This window comes from Dipodomys spectabilis, unplaced genomic scaffold, assembly GCF_019054845.1.
Source record: "Dipodomys spectabilis isolate Male_0828 unplaced genomic scaffold, ASM1905484v1 ptg000096l, whole genome shotgun sequence".
Taxonomy (NCBI): domain Eukaryota; kingdom Metazoa; phylum Chordata; class Mammalia; order Rodentia; family Heteromyidae; genus Dipodomys; species Dipodomys spectabilis.
The window spans coordinates 2,301,508-2,317,709 of NW_024870773.1; the positions used below are offsets into that span (position 1 = coordinate 2,301,508).

At 47.4% G+C, this 16,202-nt stretch overlaps 1 protein-coding gene across 1 annotated transcript in view; it reads right to left on the reverse strand.

Annotated features, from left to right (window-relative positions):
* Galnt2 (polypeptide N-acetylgalactosaminyltransferase 2) overlaps nt 1–16,202 on the reverse strand; it is a 133,199-nt gene that overhangs the window by 36,713 nt on the left and 80,284 nt on the right. Inside the window, exon 3 of the mRNA XM_042686169.1 lies at nt 12,837–12,990. Coding sequence (XP_042542103.1) covers nt 12,837–12,990 — 154 coding nt within the window. The remainder of the gene's footprint in view (nt 1–12,836; nt 12,991–16,202) is intronic.

Here is a 16,202-nt window from a genome sequence, read left to right on the forward strand (position 1 = left end):
CCTCCCCACCCCTCCCCGGGATGAAGCAGAACAAGGCCAGAACCAGAGGCTGAACAGAAGCCCCGTTACCATCTTGGATTCCTGTCCTCCAGAAAGACAAGTCAAATCAACATGTTCCCTTTATAAACCATCTGATCTCAAGCATTCTCATATAGTAACAGAAAACAAGACAAATCCTAAAAAGGAAAAATCTTGTCAAGAACAAGCAAAATAGCATGTGATATTTTATATGTTAATGAAGGTAAAATCCATGAATATATAGTTTTTTTGCACCCCCAGTATTAAAAGATGAAGCAGCGTTAACAGATGAAGCAGATTAAACATATTTCTTTTTTTTTTTGGGGGGGGGTCCAGTTGTGGGGCCTGAACTCTGAGCCTGGGCACTGTCCCTCAGCTCTTCACCTCAAGGCTAGCGCTCTACCACTTGAGCCACAGCGCCACTTCCGGCTTTTTTCTTTTTGCTTATGTGGTGCTGAGGAATCAAACCTAGGGCCTCCAGCATGCAAGGCAAGTGCTGTACCACTGAGCCACCTTCCCAGCCCAAGATTAAACATATTTCTTAAAAATAAACAGAATCCCTGACATTGTGGGAGAGTGCAGACTCCACAAGGGGGACAAGGGTTTTGGGCATAATCTGGCTACTTTAACAGGAAGACTGCTCATTTGAAGCAACACTGGTACTACTTTAATCACTGGCTTCTGGAAACTCGCTTTTTTTTTGGGGGGGGGGTTCGGTCATGGGGCTTGAACTCTGGGCCTGGGCGCTATCCCTCAGTTCTGCAGCTCAAGGCTAGCGCTCTATCACTTGAGCCACAGCGCCACTTCTGGTTTTTTCTGCTTATGTGGTGCTGAGGAATCAAACCCAGGGCCTCATGCATGCAAGGCAAGCACCCTACCACTGAGCCACCTTCCCAGCCCGGAAACTTGCTTTGGAAGGATGAGCAGAGAGGGGCTGTGAGCTGGTCTCTGCGGCCAGGTTGAGCTGTTTATGCCTTGTTCCTGCTAAGTAGCAGAAGTGTGAAACCTCAGATTCTCATCTACAAAACCACAGCAACAGTAATGACCAAACTTGTCCACCAAGCTTCTGTGGGAACTCATGAAAATGTAGGGTGCCCAGTGCAACACCAGAATAAAGCCCTCAACCAAAGGTAGGCTAAAGTGACACTTCATTGCCACCAGAACCAGCCACAAAATCCTCCACAAATGCAATGTGATATCTGACTCCACAGATAAACACCAATGACTTAAGTCCAAATGGAAGAAAAATTAATTTTTGTACCATCTTGAAACTCTCCCCTAAGTAAGCACTATATCAAAAAAAATTAAAAGTAGAAGTCCAGGCCAGTGAGAAATAACAGATTTCAGTCATTAAACCATTAGTGGAGCTGTGGCTCAAGTAGTAGAGCTCTAACCTTGAGCAAAATTAATACTCAGGGACAGCCCAGGCTCTGAGTTCAAGCCCCAGGATGGACATGAAAAAAAAAGGCGTAAAAAAACAAACAGAAATAACACAGCTAATGACATGTAAGATGCAGCCAAAGCTGTACTCGGAGTCAATCTGAGAGAAGGAAAAATCCAAGAGGCCCTAAGTTCTCAGAGGTTCCCATCAGCTCCTGGAGGACAGAACAGCAAACTGTAGGGAAGCAAAATACACTGGACACCAGTGGATGTCACAGTGCATATACCAACCTGGACTGTATGTGATCAAGTGAGCACAGTAGCAACAATGCTGATGGCTTCAAGTAAGACAGAGAAGCTTACTACATGCCAACATCTGTGAAGAACTTTTCAAAAGTCATAAAAGAATTGCTTCAGTTAAAATTTAAAATAGGGGCTGGGAAGGTGGCTCAGTGGTACAGCGCTTGCCTTGCATGCATGGGTTCGATTCCTCAGCACCACATAAGCAAAAAGAAAAAAGCCAGAAGTGGCGCTGTGGCTCAAGTGGTAGAGCGCTAGCCTTGAAGTGAAGAGCTGAGGGACAGTGCCCAGGCTCAGAGTTCAGGCCCCACGACCGGACCCAAAAAAATAAATAAGATAGCTCTGGGTTTACATGACTTTTGCAAGTGAATTTTAAGAGATAAATATTCCTTTGCACATTAATTTTCCTTTTTCTTTCTCACATATTGGGGTTTAAACTCAGGGCTGTATGCACGGTAGGCAGGCATTCTATTATTTGAGCCAAATCTCCAACCCTTTCTGCTCTGGTTAATTTTGAGGTAAGATCATGCTTTTTGGATGTAACAGCCTAGATCTCAAGTCTTCCTAGTTCATGCTTTCTACCATAGCTGGGATAGCTATACACCACCACACACAATTTTCTGTTGGGATGAGATCCTCCTGATCTCCACATCCAAGTAGCTAGGATTATAGGCATGAGCCACCAGTGCCTAATCTAATTCTTTGTCTTTCCTCCTTCTTTTTCTTTTTCCTTCTTTCCTCTTCCTCTTTCTCCCCTCCCCCCTCCTTCCAAAGGTTTGTTTTTTTTTTCCTGGCGCTTGAACTCAAGGCCTGGGCACTCAAGACTAGTAATGCTCTACCACTTGGCTCACAGTGCCACATCTGGCTTTTTTTTTTTTTTTGGTCGGTCATGGAGCTTGAATTCTGGGCTTGGGCGCTGTCCCTCAGCTCTTCAGCTCAAGGCAAGCGCTCTACCCCTTGAGCCACAGCGCCACTTCTGGTTTACTAGTAATAAGAGTCTCACGGACTTTCCTGCCTGGGCTGGCTTTGAACTGTGATCCTCAGATCTTAGCCTCCTGAGTAGCTAGGATTACAGGCGTGAGCCACCAGTGCCCAGTTCTCTCATCTTCCTTTTCCTTTCTCGCCTTTCCTCCTTTTTCTTACTTTTCTTCTGTAGTACTTGGGATTGTTCTCTGGGTATTATCTGAGGCAATCGCTCTACCATATACCTAGGCCTTTTACTTTTCACATAGGGTTTCATAGGTGTGACAAGTATGTCCTATGACATCTGGCTTGTTTTTGGTATAGGGGTCTAACAAACATTGTTCCAAGCTAGCCTTGAACCCTGATTTTCCTGTCTCTGACTCTCAAGCAGCTAAGATTAGTGTATTCCACCATGCCAGGCTCAATGAATTTTTCTTAAACATCTAAAGAGATTTATATCTTTGCCCTAAATTAGTTTTAGAAAGTTAGCATAATCATGAAACCAAAGTCCGGTGAAGGAAGAAGGGTGTGAAGGAGACAGCAGGCAGGCCACAGATAATTTTTATTATGACTCTTGAAACTAAACATAGAGAGGTAACCAAATTCAGTCACATATTGACAATAAATTTTGGTACATTACCAGAACCAAATAATATACTGTCACTGCAAGTTATATCTTCTTTCAAGCCAGTGAGCAGAGATTATAAAATATTCATCCCAATGCTGTTGGCATTAAAAAGAACATCCAGGTCCATTACCAGACAACCAGCTGCATAAACCTGAGCTGGCATGTAGAGGCTATTAAGAAAAAAAGCCGTATCAGCAGGCCCAGGATGTTCCGAGGTATGAAAGTGGACAGCTGGCTGTGTAAACTGCCTCATCTAACAACTGGAGGGTGACAGACCAGAAGGCTATCTCCAACAAGGGGAGGGCAGTGAGCTTCTTCCTTTTTTGTTCACAACAAATGTCTGGTGGGCCTTGAACTTGGAGCTTGGGTGCTGTCCCTGAGCTCTTTTGCTCAAGGCTAACACTACCACTTTGAGCTATAGCTGCACTTCTGGTTTTCAAGTGGTAAATTGGAGATATGAGTCTCACAGGGACTTTCCTGCCCAGGAAGGCTTTGAACCATGATCCTCAGATCTCAGCCTCCTGAGTAGCTAGGATTACAAGCACGAGCCACCAGCCCAGCATGTATCTATTTTTTAAAAGCTACTTTCAAAAGAAAACTGTAAGAAATAAGGTGTAATAAAGAAATGAGGATGTGGGAAACTGCAATACAGGTTAGCTGTACGAAATGATCAAACCCTATGTGGACCACTGGTGTTCAGGACATTAGCTACCATCTGTCTAAGGTAAGGTGTGATCACTATCTCACCTCATTTCCTGCGGATGGCACTGCTCAGGCTATGTCTTAGCTAGCACTACTGAGCTCTGGCCTCTGGGGGGCAGCCCGTACACAAAGGAGCCAGCAGTTACATTTGGGAATAGCTGCCATCCTGGGCAAGAATGCCCTAGATCTGAGTAGGAATGGAAGTCAGTGGTGACTGAGAGGGCCAGCAGCTATCAAAGGGGTTAGCTGACCTTAAGGTGACTTCTGAGCCACAGGCCTTGTAAAAGCCAAACAGAAGACTCTGGGGGCTCCATTACCCTTCATTACCTTTCTCCTAAAGCTCATTTGGGGTACTTAATCTGAGCTGTCGAATCTCACTCTACCAATTAAGGTCCTGGAGTAATCTAAAATAACAAAATTATCTTTAAAAAGTAACCCTGGCCAGGCACCGGTGGCTAATGCCTGTCATCCTAGCTATTCAGGAGGCTGTGATCTGAGGATCATGGTTCAAGGCCAGCCTGGGCAGGAAAGTCTGTGAGACTCTTATCTCCAATAAACCACTGGAAAACTGGTAGAGCACTAGCCTTGACCTGAAGGGCTGAGGGACAGTGTCCAGGCCTAGATTTCAAGCCCCACACCCTCCAAAAAAAAAAAAAAAAAAGTAACCCTGGCTGAAAGCTAGGTTTCATATGTTGTGGCGAAATCTGACTTGAATCTGTGTGACAGTCAGCCCCAGGTGAACTATGCGTATGTGCTTATTTACACCACTTGGTGTGATTGTGAATGTTCATGTTTGCTATGAGTATTAGTGTGTCAGAGCACACACAAATCTTTATCCTTGGGATTAAAAATACCACTTAATAAATGTGATTTCACAATTTACCTATCTGGATTTTAAAGAAAATCTGCATCCCCTGGAAGCTGAGTTAGGAACTGGAGATGTGTATTATCGAGGTGGGACAATGCTACGGTGTGGGCTAGACATGAGATAGACATGAGATAACCTAGGTCTTGAGGGCCAGGGTCCCCACCGAGAAGGCCTGGAGGTGGAGGAATGACCTGCCCTGAATAAAGATGTGTACATCTGCAGAATGCTGGTTCTCAGCCAGAACACACAGGCATCCAAAGACCTGAAGAGGCAAGCAGTAGGGTCACCACTGTGGGATCCTTGTGTCACTGCCCTGGCCACATTTACTCTTTGGAGGGGTCCTTGCTGCCTGCTACCTACCACTCTTCTCCTTTGGAATGCAGCATCCAAGTACCATCTTGGCAATGGAAATCAAGTCCTTTCTAGATAGTAAACCCATCGATCTCGATTTTGTGAGCTTCTAGAACTGAGAAATACCTTCAACTCTCAGTAATTACTTGGGCTCACACATCTCATGATAGCAGCAGAAACAGGACAATAACACCTCTCACAATGGCACCTCCTGCCCTGCAGGCCTGTGATTGGCTGTTCACTCCACATGGAATGCGTCTTCTGCCCAGATTTTCATGTCTTTCGCCTGTAAGCAGTAGATGGCAGAGCTATTAACAAAAGCTACACCACCCAACTTGAGTATCTACCACTCATTTGTTCAGAGAAAAAATTATACTGAGTTTGGGTTCCATGTGAAACACTCAGGTGTCTTCCTACTTTCAGTGATAGAAATAACGTTTCTTGGGGCTGGGAAGGTGGCTCAGTGGTAGAGTGCTTGCCTTGCAAGCATGAGGCCCTGGGTTTGATTCCTCAGCACCACATAAGCAAAAAAGCCGGAAGTGGTGCTGTGGCTCAAGTGGTAGAGTGCTTGCCTTGAGCTGAAGAGCTGAGGGACAGCGCCCAGGCCCAGAGTTCAGGCCCCACCCCAAAAAAGAAAAAAGAAATAACGTTTCTTGCTTAGACTGACCAATGGGTTTTGGATGAATGCAGATACCCTACTTAAAGGCACTAGAGACATCTGGGAAGAGAGAAGCACCAGGACAAGGCCAGCACTTGTCCTCTTCTCCCAGAACCTCTCATGTAAAAAGCCAACAGGTTGATCAAGCCATAGTCCTGTAGGCACAAAGCCAAGCTAGACTTCAGGAAGTGCCACTAGCTAGGGAGGCCAGAAGCCAAGCCAGACCTTGCACAGAAAATGGTGCTCAGATGAATTCTCCAGGCATCCAGACACAATATCGAAGGACTGCTTCCTATCAACAAAAGAGAACTGTAATATTTTAACTGCCTGCAAAATCTGTAAGACCTCTTTGGAATATAAAAATAACAATTACAACCTTTAATTATCTCTGCTTGTTCACACACAACAAAATACTTAAGAACTCAGAATAGATTTAAAGCAGATTAGCTAGATTACTGGGGGGAGGGATTTGTGACTAGGAAGCAGACCACCAGAAACATACCCATACTATTACCCAGGGAATAAAAAATTAAGAAAGCACAGAAAATAACACGAGAAGATAGAGGAAAGGTAGAAATATCGAAGAAGATGTAGTTTAAGATCCCACAGGAATAGGAGAGAGAAAAAGGAACTCAGGAACACAAAGAAAAGCTACAGGCTCATAACTCTTATAAAACAGAAACAGGTTCAATTCAGAGGAAACAACATCTAGTTACATTCTTGTATAAGTGCTGAAAAACAGAAACAAAGAGAAATGTCTTTAAAAAAGACACTAGAAAGGAGAAAGAAGTAGCCAAATGGGTAAGAAAGAACAGAACAGTTGGACAGCAGCTATTTCACTTGAACAACAGGAGTCAGAGGACTACTGAGGGAAACATGCTGAAATGCCCACCATCCTGGAATTCTGAGGGATGGGCTGTCCTAGAATTCTGAAGCACTGGTCATCCCAAATTTCTGAGGGACTGATCATATCCAGCCATCCTAGGATTCTGTGAGTTCACATTCTTCCTAGAATTCTGAAGTATTAGTCAATCTAGAATTGTGAGATTAACTCTTCATCTGAGAATTCTGAAGCTGTGATCACCCAGGAATTCTAAAATACTGGCCATTCTAGAATTCTGAAGCCCCACATTCATCCTAGAATTTGAAGTACTGGTCAGTCTAGAAGAAGTCTGAGAATTTTGAAGTATGACCATCCTAGAATTCCAAGGTCCTGGTCATCCTGGAAATCTGTATGTATAAAAGCACTCTTCAAAGCCGGGCACCGATAGCTCACACTTGTAATCTTAGCTACTCACGAGGCTGAGATCTGAGGATCAAGGTTCAAAGCCAGCCTAGGCAGGAAAGTCTGAGACTCTTCTCTCCAATAAACTACCAGAAAATTGCAAGTGGTGCTATGGCTCAAGCGGTAGAGTGCTTGCCTTGAGCTGAAGAGCTCAGGACCAGGTCCAGAGTTCAAGCCCCAGGACTAACAAATAAACAAACCAAAAAACCCCAAAACTGAAATGAATGTCTTTGGACAAACATAATTTGCTGCCAACAGGCTCACTCCAAGAGGACTCATTAGGAAGGACTAGCAGAACACAGGTAGGCAACGAGTATAACGTTCAGAGAATAACAAAACCATTTATTGAAACTGACTGTAACAAGGTGATAGAGGGGGGAAATACTTAACCCAGGAGGGGGATGACAGGAGAGCAAAAGAGCACAGAGCAAGTAGGGCCGAGGCAGTCAGATGATGACATGCTAGCTTGCTTCACACGTAAGAGGACCAAATGACATGGGTACAAGGCAATGTCTGATAGAATAGACAGAATTCTAGCATTTAATGATGATGGGATCCTTATAGGAGACACTCTCACAGGAGGACACAAAGAGCATTCGGAGAGACACACACCAAAATCACTGGCCCAAATGAAGGCCGAGTGGGTCTTCTGATACTGACAAGCACTATGGGTGCAAAGATAGTGCACACAAGAGGGGCTCACTCCACTGGAAGGAGCAAAAACTCAGTAAGGTCTCAGACACCACAACCAGGGTCGAGCTAAATGCCCCCACGGGCTGGCTCAGCCCGCCTTAGAGACAGAAATTACTGCTCCACCAGAGAGCAGAGCCTGTGGAGGGAGATATGCTCGTGGTGAGCACACAGCTCTCTACATGGGTACACAGGAAGGGTAGATAAGAAACGAACCCATGTTCCTCAGTTAGGACCCGCACAGCTCTGCCCAGCATCCTGGGCAGGAAATTAAGCCACGAGTGGCACGGCACTTAGGGTTCAGCTTTAAAATTCTGCTGCAATGCTAGGAGACAAGGAAGGAGCCAGGCCCACAGAGGCTAATACAGACACAACGAAACTCTTCCCTCTAAGCACACAATCTCCCCAGCCTGGTATGTTCTTTACATGTACGTAAGGCCTGAGATGACCAAAAAGGGAGAGGACACATAGAAGAATGTTCTGTGGCTGAAAATCAAGTTTGTTTTAAAGAAAAAAACAAATATACAAAAGAGTGCACCAATGAATAATACACATACTTTCCCCATGTTCACACAAGAACCTGGATGTGGAAAAGAGAGAACTCTTTCTTACCAGTCTTTTAGGGAGGAGCACAGCTTTGCTTGGGAGTATAGCTGCAAGATGACAGCCCCATTTTCCCCCAGGGTTTAGGCGTGTACATTCAAGCCTCACACCAGAGACTCAGGCTTAGACTCCATAGTGCAGGCAGTAAGGCAGCTATGTGGAGAGAATAGAGCCCTTAGCTCCCATTCCTCTACCAGTACCAAGCTCGACCTCAAGCCAGTGGTTCCACCTCTGCAGCTTGGCACCTGCACCGGCCTCCAGACACATGAAGAACACCATGGATGTGCCTGGCTTCCAGGGACGGGGGCTGTTAAGATTCCTGACAGCACCACATGGGCCTAGGGACACCCCGTTGCCTGTCCATGTGTTTGCACTGGTGGCAGACATTGGACAGAACATCTGAGAAGGTCAGCTTAAAGGCTTCTTGGCCTCATCACCTAGGCCTGTTGTGAGGTGGGGCATTGGGGGAAGTGGGGGAGTAGGGTAGGAGGAAGAACTGGCAGAGCAGAGCTACCACCATGGTGGCAGGAAGCAGGAGAGGAGGATGGGGAGGAGCCAGGGGTAAGATAGAGGCACCGAGGACAAGCTCCTTTCATCTAGTTACTACTTCTTAAGTTTCTACCACCTCCCAAACACTCCATCCAACTATGAACCCATCAATGGATTAATCCAGTGACAAGACCAGCGCCCTCAGGATCTAATTATATCCCCAAAGCTCCATCTTTCAACACTGCTGCCACGGAGTCCAAGTTTTCAGCACACAAGCCTCTGGAAGACACTCTAGAACAAACCATAAAACGACCTAAGAAAGCAGAACGCCCCCCTGGCCTGCGCACACCAGTCTGCACTGTGGTAAGACCTCTGTACACATAGGATGGCCTCTGAGTCTGGGGCCCACAGTCATCTGAAATAACCCCACCCAGATCCTCAAAATCATTGCCAAGAGAAAAAGTAACACAGGAAAGAGGATGAGCACCACCTCTGTCCTGACCAAACACTGTCACCATGACTAATGAGCAAACAGACCAGCCATGGGCCAACACTGGCCACAGGGTCTGAAGGCCACGTGAGCCCAGAGACCATCTTCCCCACTGTGATGCCCTGGTGCTACTGCCCTTCCCTCCCCCTGCACTCAATGCCCAGTGTTACTGCCCTTCTCTCCCCCTGCACTCAATGCCCAGTGCTGCCATCTTCCTCCCCTGCACTCAATGCCCGGTGCTGCCATCTTCCCTCTCCCTGCATGCTGCTGTCCTGCTGCTGCCTCCCTTCCTCCCCCTGCATGCTGAGTTAAGTGTGCCAACCCAGGAGGGGCAGGTTCAGGGCAGCTTACCAGAACAGCAGCACCCCTCAGAAAGGATAATAGGTGGGTGGCACATATCTAAGATACGGTAAGACAATCCAGGGTCCCCCCGAGCCTGTGCATTCATCCAGATCTCAGTCCCTCTACAGAAAACTCCATGCACCCTGGTGACCTCACTGTCTTCCCACAGCCTCCCCTATGCTGGCTGGGTCCACGGGAGAACTTGGCATCCACCATGCTATTCTCCAGAGAAACAATGAGAAGTTCATCCCCACTCCTGGCGAAGACCTTTCAGAACACCAGCCAGAGAGAGTGCCTCTCTCTCCAGAGAATGCCTGCCTCTTGCTTCAATGTCCTCACACAGATTTAAGCAATGGCCTGGAGAGCGTGACCTCTGTCCAGCAGTGCTGGAAACAGGTGACCCAAAAGGTGGTCAAGAGTTCTTCCACTTCTTCTAAATAAATGTGGGCTAGTCAACCGTGATTTGCAAACTGAGTGAAGACAGGGTGCTCCTGATTGCAGCCCCCCACAGGCACCTCTCTTGCTCTCTCTCGCAGAGGCTTCTCCATAGGCTCTCAGGGCTGTCTTTCAGTTTGAGACACAAACATGTGGCAATACAGAGACAAACTTGCAAAGGACTCATGTCTGAAGGCTGGAGACCTGTTCCTTTCCCAAGCGGTTCTCATTTGCAAGGGATTTAGTAAAACAAACAAAAAGGAGTGGTGTTTGGGTAGCAGGGAAAAGAATGAAACAAAGAAAAGATAATGTGTTTTCCAAGAAGGCTTATTTAATTTTATTCCTATAAACAATCTCAAAGTAAACCACGTCAGCTTTTCCTGGCCAAGAAAATGAGAGCCCAAAACTTCCTGTTTCTGCTTGGCAGAACCAGACAAACTACCTACATCCTGAAAGACCATGGGGAGGGGGAGGGCACGGGGGGGGGGGGGGAAGGGCAGGGGGCTGGGGGGAGGAGTGTTGACCAGCTTCTCAGTGTACCATTTGTTCTTGAGGCTCTGAACCCTACTTCTATTTGTCCTAAGGTGACAGCACTCTCACAGCTGAAGCCTCTCCTCCCCCCACCAACTATGTGATGCCTGATGGCACTGAAAGTGTACACCTAGTACTCCCTTGACACTATTTCCTGAGTGCCCGGTGCCAAAAAACACACCTGCACGTGACGAGTCACAATGCTGATGGGTAGAGACAGACAACAAGAAGTAGAGTGAGGCACAGCTGTGGTAAGAGCAATGGAGAAAAGTCAGGCAGGGAAGACATGGGCTTTGTGGGGAGGGCTAGGCTCTGGGCAGGGCTTGGAATGGTCCGGGGGGCCTTGCTGGGTGGTCTTCAAGCATCATCTCAGGGAGGGGATGGCTTCAATACACAGTTTAACCTCTGCAGGGCTGGTCCTATCATCTGGCGGTCTCAGGCTCTCTACTTAGGTCCTGGGACATTGCTGTGGAGACTGGCTGCCACCATGTGCACCTACCATGTAGACTGCTCTCAGACTCACAGCCAGGGAGATACAGAGACAGGAGTGTTAACCCTGCACTACCTCCACTGAACACTGGGGGACCAGGAGGTGGGCTGGTGCCGTTCACACACCTCAGCCAGATGGCTGTCCTGGAGCTGACACGTGTAGGGTCTGAAACGTTCTTGTCTAAACATCCTGTGGACTTCAGGTAGGATTTAACTCATTCCTCACAGCTGCTGCTTTAACACATGCAAATGAGCAAGATGTAGTAGCTGGACTAAAATTTTAGCACAGCACAGGAAAGCTTTTCAAACATCTGTCGAACAAATTCCTATTCCCAAACACTGAAAGACTATGGACACCATTTGGGGGCTTTGAGGAGGCGTGCAAAGGAGGCAGATGAGATAGCCGGTCTCCTGTTGGTAAGCCCCAGAAAGAACTCTTCTGCAGCTTAAGGGAACAGTGTCACATTATGATGGGAAGCCAGCTCTGATGGCAGCTGGAAGCAGGAAGCAGGGGCCCCTATCCAGATTAACACTGGATTAACTTCTGGCCTTCGGTGAGTAGCTATGGGCCATCAGGTAAGTAACAAACATTCCAGGTGCCTTGATTCCTACTCTGAGACATGAAGATGACTTTTGCATCTCTGTCATGGGGCAAGAGGACCCCATGAGCACAGTGGTGGGGGAGAGGGTAGTCAAGACACCTATACCTGGGACCATCTGGTAAGCCACACCTACGAAGAGTGTAATCTGTAGCACATTACCTGAGCAACTACTGGCTCTGAAAAGCAGCAGACCTACCAGGACAACGGTGGCCTGCCGTAGGTAGCTCCTCACTTCTCAGTGAATGAGGAGGCACCAAACATTCTAGTGTGAAGGTACAAAGCAGAACGCCAATCAAAAACCCCACCAAGTTCCCACAGCAATGCTATAGGTCAACGGAAGATGAGGGCTGTGAATATCACCTACCTGGTAGGTGGTAGCAAACATTCTACAGTGCCCACAGAGGCACTGGGCTGAGAATGGCAGGCTCCAGCACCTACCACCTCTCAGCCTCAGGTACCTGAAGAGTACAAACCAGACCCTTTCCTTTAGCACCAATACAGCATAATACAAATCAAACTCTTTCTTTAGCACCAACACAGCAGCATGAAGGAGGGGCCTTTCCTTTACCACTAGGAGGGTAGTGTCATGGGTCTCTCCTGTTCCTCCTGCTGCATTTAGCCCTGATTTTATTGCCTCCTTCACTTCCTTTCTCTAGTCCCCAAACACTGTTGTAATAAGTAGGAATTTAGATTTTTCTTCCTCTCAAGATTGTGAACGGTGAAAAATTCTCTACTTTGTAAATCAGTTTTTTTTTAATTTAACAAAGAGCAAATACAAGGCCAGTACAACTTTTCCCTTCTAGTCCTGTCTCTGGCCAGCAGCCTCAGTCCTCTGTGAATGGCACGGGACAGGACCACCTTACCCAGAGAAGCTTCACTCCACACACCTCAGGAGCTTCCTGGATACCACTGTGCAGGCCAGCCTGCTCCAAGTGCCCGAGGTAAGGGAAACGCCAGCACCATGGGGGAAGACAGTCCCAGCCTGTGGTGGTACGTGAGTGGCAGTACTTACTGGTCGTGCCGGGTGTCAGGAATGCTCCTGTCCATGCGCAGCTTGTCGCTCTCCACCTGATTGAACTTGTTGCGGGCGTAGGGATCCTGTCCGGAGCGAACCATGGTCCCTCCGACGTATGCCTCTTGGTTGAAGTCGGGCCACCGGACTTTCCCTGGAAGGAGCAGAGCATAAGTTGCAGCATCAGAAGAAGGAAACTAGAAGGTACCTAGGGTGACTCGAGTGTTCGTTCAAGAAATAGAGGCTATGGTTGTTCCATGACAATTTTAATAATAATAAATAAAAACTAGCAAATAAAAAAAGCCAACCTGAGCAAGCACCCTCATGTTTGTAAGAGAGGGGAATTGAGTGTTTACAGTGAGAACATGAAAGGCTTAGAATCCAGGGATCTACCCAGTGAACCAAGTAAAACCAAAGCATTCACAAATGTAACAGGAGTCTGTAGAGCCTGGAGATACTCAGCTCATCTGCCTTTCTGGAGGGCAAGTGCAAGCTAGATAGAAGGTGTCTTACCACGCCACCTCAAAGTCCAAGTTTATACTGCAGGGCACTCTGTGGCACTGAGCCGTCATGGTGAGTGAGGCAGCAGCGGTCGATGGCCTTCTCTGGCCCCAGCCAGCGGCCGACGAAACACCCAAAGAGGGCAGTCCACTCAAGTCACATCTCCAGAGGAGGCTCATGTGGATGACAGGAGGGAGAGTGGCACACTGCCCAGACAAACTGGGGATGCTGCCTGTTCTTTTGGACCCGTTCACCTCCACGAACACCTCTGCTCTTCTCCACACATACCTGTGTCCTCATAAAGAGCTTCTAAATTTCACAGGGGTTTTGGGCACTCCTATTTTCACTACTGTGACACTCTAATACATGATATATTTGCACAACTTTCTCAACTTCTGAACCCAAAAAGGAAGGAAGGTACCCTTTGCTCCTATAGTGCAAGAACAACACTCCCAAAGAACTCCTCGTGAGCCCTCCTTGGGACTCCTGCAGTGGTTAAGACACCTGACTCCATGGACAGGAAGTGAACAGTGTAGCTCTGAGAGACCATGAGGTACACAATGGGATCTGGCTGGTCATCCTAGAGAGACTGTGGTTAAAATGGGTAGGCCATTCATCCAAATGTTAACACAGCTTCCCAGGCTAAGCAAAGACTTCCCAAGAAGAAAGCATAGTACCTTGAAGAGTGGGCATCAAGAAGGAAGAGCACTATTGTGTGTGGGGGATGAGCCTGGAGTGACAAAGCAAAGCTCTATGTAGAGACAAGCCAAGGTGAGCACTGGAGGAGCAGTCAGGGTGAGCACTCAAAGCAGGTCAGACTCAAAGTAAACAGTAAACCCACTACTTGCTACTTGCTATCTACATCTATTTACATAACCAGGACATGAAATCACTCCTGAGATTGCATTTCCAACAAATTAGTTGGTCAATATTTTTTAGAGGTGCTTCATGAGAACTTATTGACCTACTATGCTTCAGTTCTATAAGGAGAGGAAAGCAAAGCAGTGTCAACCAGCCACCCAAATGGAGCTCATAAAACTTCAGGTGGTGAAGACCTATGGCAGACAGGTTGGCTGAGGCCACTCAGTAGTACAGCACCTGTCTAACAAGTGCAAGGCCCTGGGCAGAAAGGAGAGAATTTTTTTTTTTGGGGGGGGGGTCTGGTCGTGGGGCCTGAACTCTGGGTCTGGGCGCTGTCCCTCAGCTCTTCAGCTCAAAGCTAGCACTCTACCACTTGAGCCACAGCACCACTTCCAGCTTTTTTTCTTTTTGCTTATGTGGTGCTGGGGAATCAAACCCAGGGCCTCATGCATGCAAGGCAAGACCTTTACCACTGAGATACCTTCCCAGCCCCAGAATTTTTTTTTTAATAGAAGGAAAGAAGAAAAGAAAAGTATACAGTGTCAGACTGCTGTTTACTTAAGTGTTCTGGCACAGCCTTTAATCAGATGACTCTACCAGTGCCAGAACAAAGGGAACAGAGCAAGTAACTCTGGGAGGAACATGGGTCCTGGAGTGTGGTCATGAGCATGCCCATTCAGGAACCAGCCATGATCCAGTATGACAAGAAAAGATGTCAGGCATCGAGTCAAAGAGCCAGGTCAAGGTGGGTGGGAAGAGGGGGGAAGAAACGGGATGTGAGCATTGAGTTATGAGAAGCAGGTCAGAAGGGACAGAGCACTGGCAGCCAGGCAGCAGGATCAAGTACGCAGAGGCAGTGTATCCTCACAGCATTCAGATCAGCAAATCAGAACTGGGGCTCATGCGCCTGAAGAAGTGCTTTTGTGAATCAAGCCCTTATACACATCTCACTCCTTCATGCCACAGAGAAAAGAGATTCAGTTACCTATGGTTTGCTCAAGGCTGAAGAGCAAACTTTCTATCACAAAACTCATTTGCTTCCTGCTGCAATTGTCCCAAGAGGTCAAGTCTATCTATTCTCAGCTATTTGCTATGGAAATACTGCTGTTGCTGGAGTGGGTGGGGGCATGGCAAAGAGGTCCTATCTTATTACTAGGAAGCTGGTTCTAAACCCCACCAGCCCTGATGAGCTGGCAATATTAGCATTTTCTTAAATTCAAAGTAAGATGCTAGAAACGTGCTTTCCATGTGCAGACAACCCTAACAATGCTACTGAACCTCCATCTCTTTCCACCTCACTGCCTCCATGCTTGTGGGTTTGGAGGGATGTGAAGAAAAACACCCACAATGCCAAAGAGCATGTCCCTCCACTTCATAGGGTTCAAATGGCCTAGTTCTCACTAGCCACTTTAGTGGTCTGAATCTATTCGATGTACCAGACAGGAAACCACTGGGTCCAGGCACACCAGGGAGAGCCCATGACTTGGGTCTCACCTTGGGAAATTCTGTGTGTCCTACAGCTCAGCACCCGGTGTGGAGGAAAGCAAGGCCTGAGGCCCAGGTGGGTGGCCTGTGAGGGAGAGGTAGCAGCTATGGGAGGAGGTTTCTGCTGGCTCTTTGGGCTTCTATCCCTTTTGGTCTGCATACCACCTGCATTTGTTCTCTCTGGAATAAGGAATGGTTATAGCAGAAGAGATATCTAATGCAACAGCCGGGTGGCTCTGGCCCAGCACCCATACTAACCAAGGTATATGGTGTCACACTATAGACCCTTCATGCGCAGCGAGCAAAAGCAGGCCTCTCGGGGTTCCTAGGCTTGGGCTGAGACAGATAGACAACACTCAAAGGACTACGCTAATAAGTGTACTGCTAAAAACAGGGCACCAAGAGAGAAAGCATAGTTCCACAGATGCACCTAAGGGAAGCTTATTAGACCAAGAGAAGGGGAAGGCTGCAGGAAAGACGTGAGGATACCATATTCCTCGGCACTGACACACACCTACT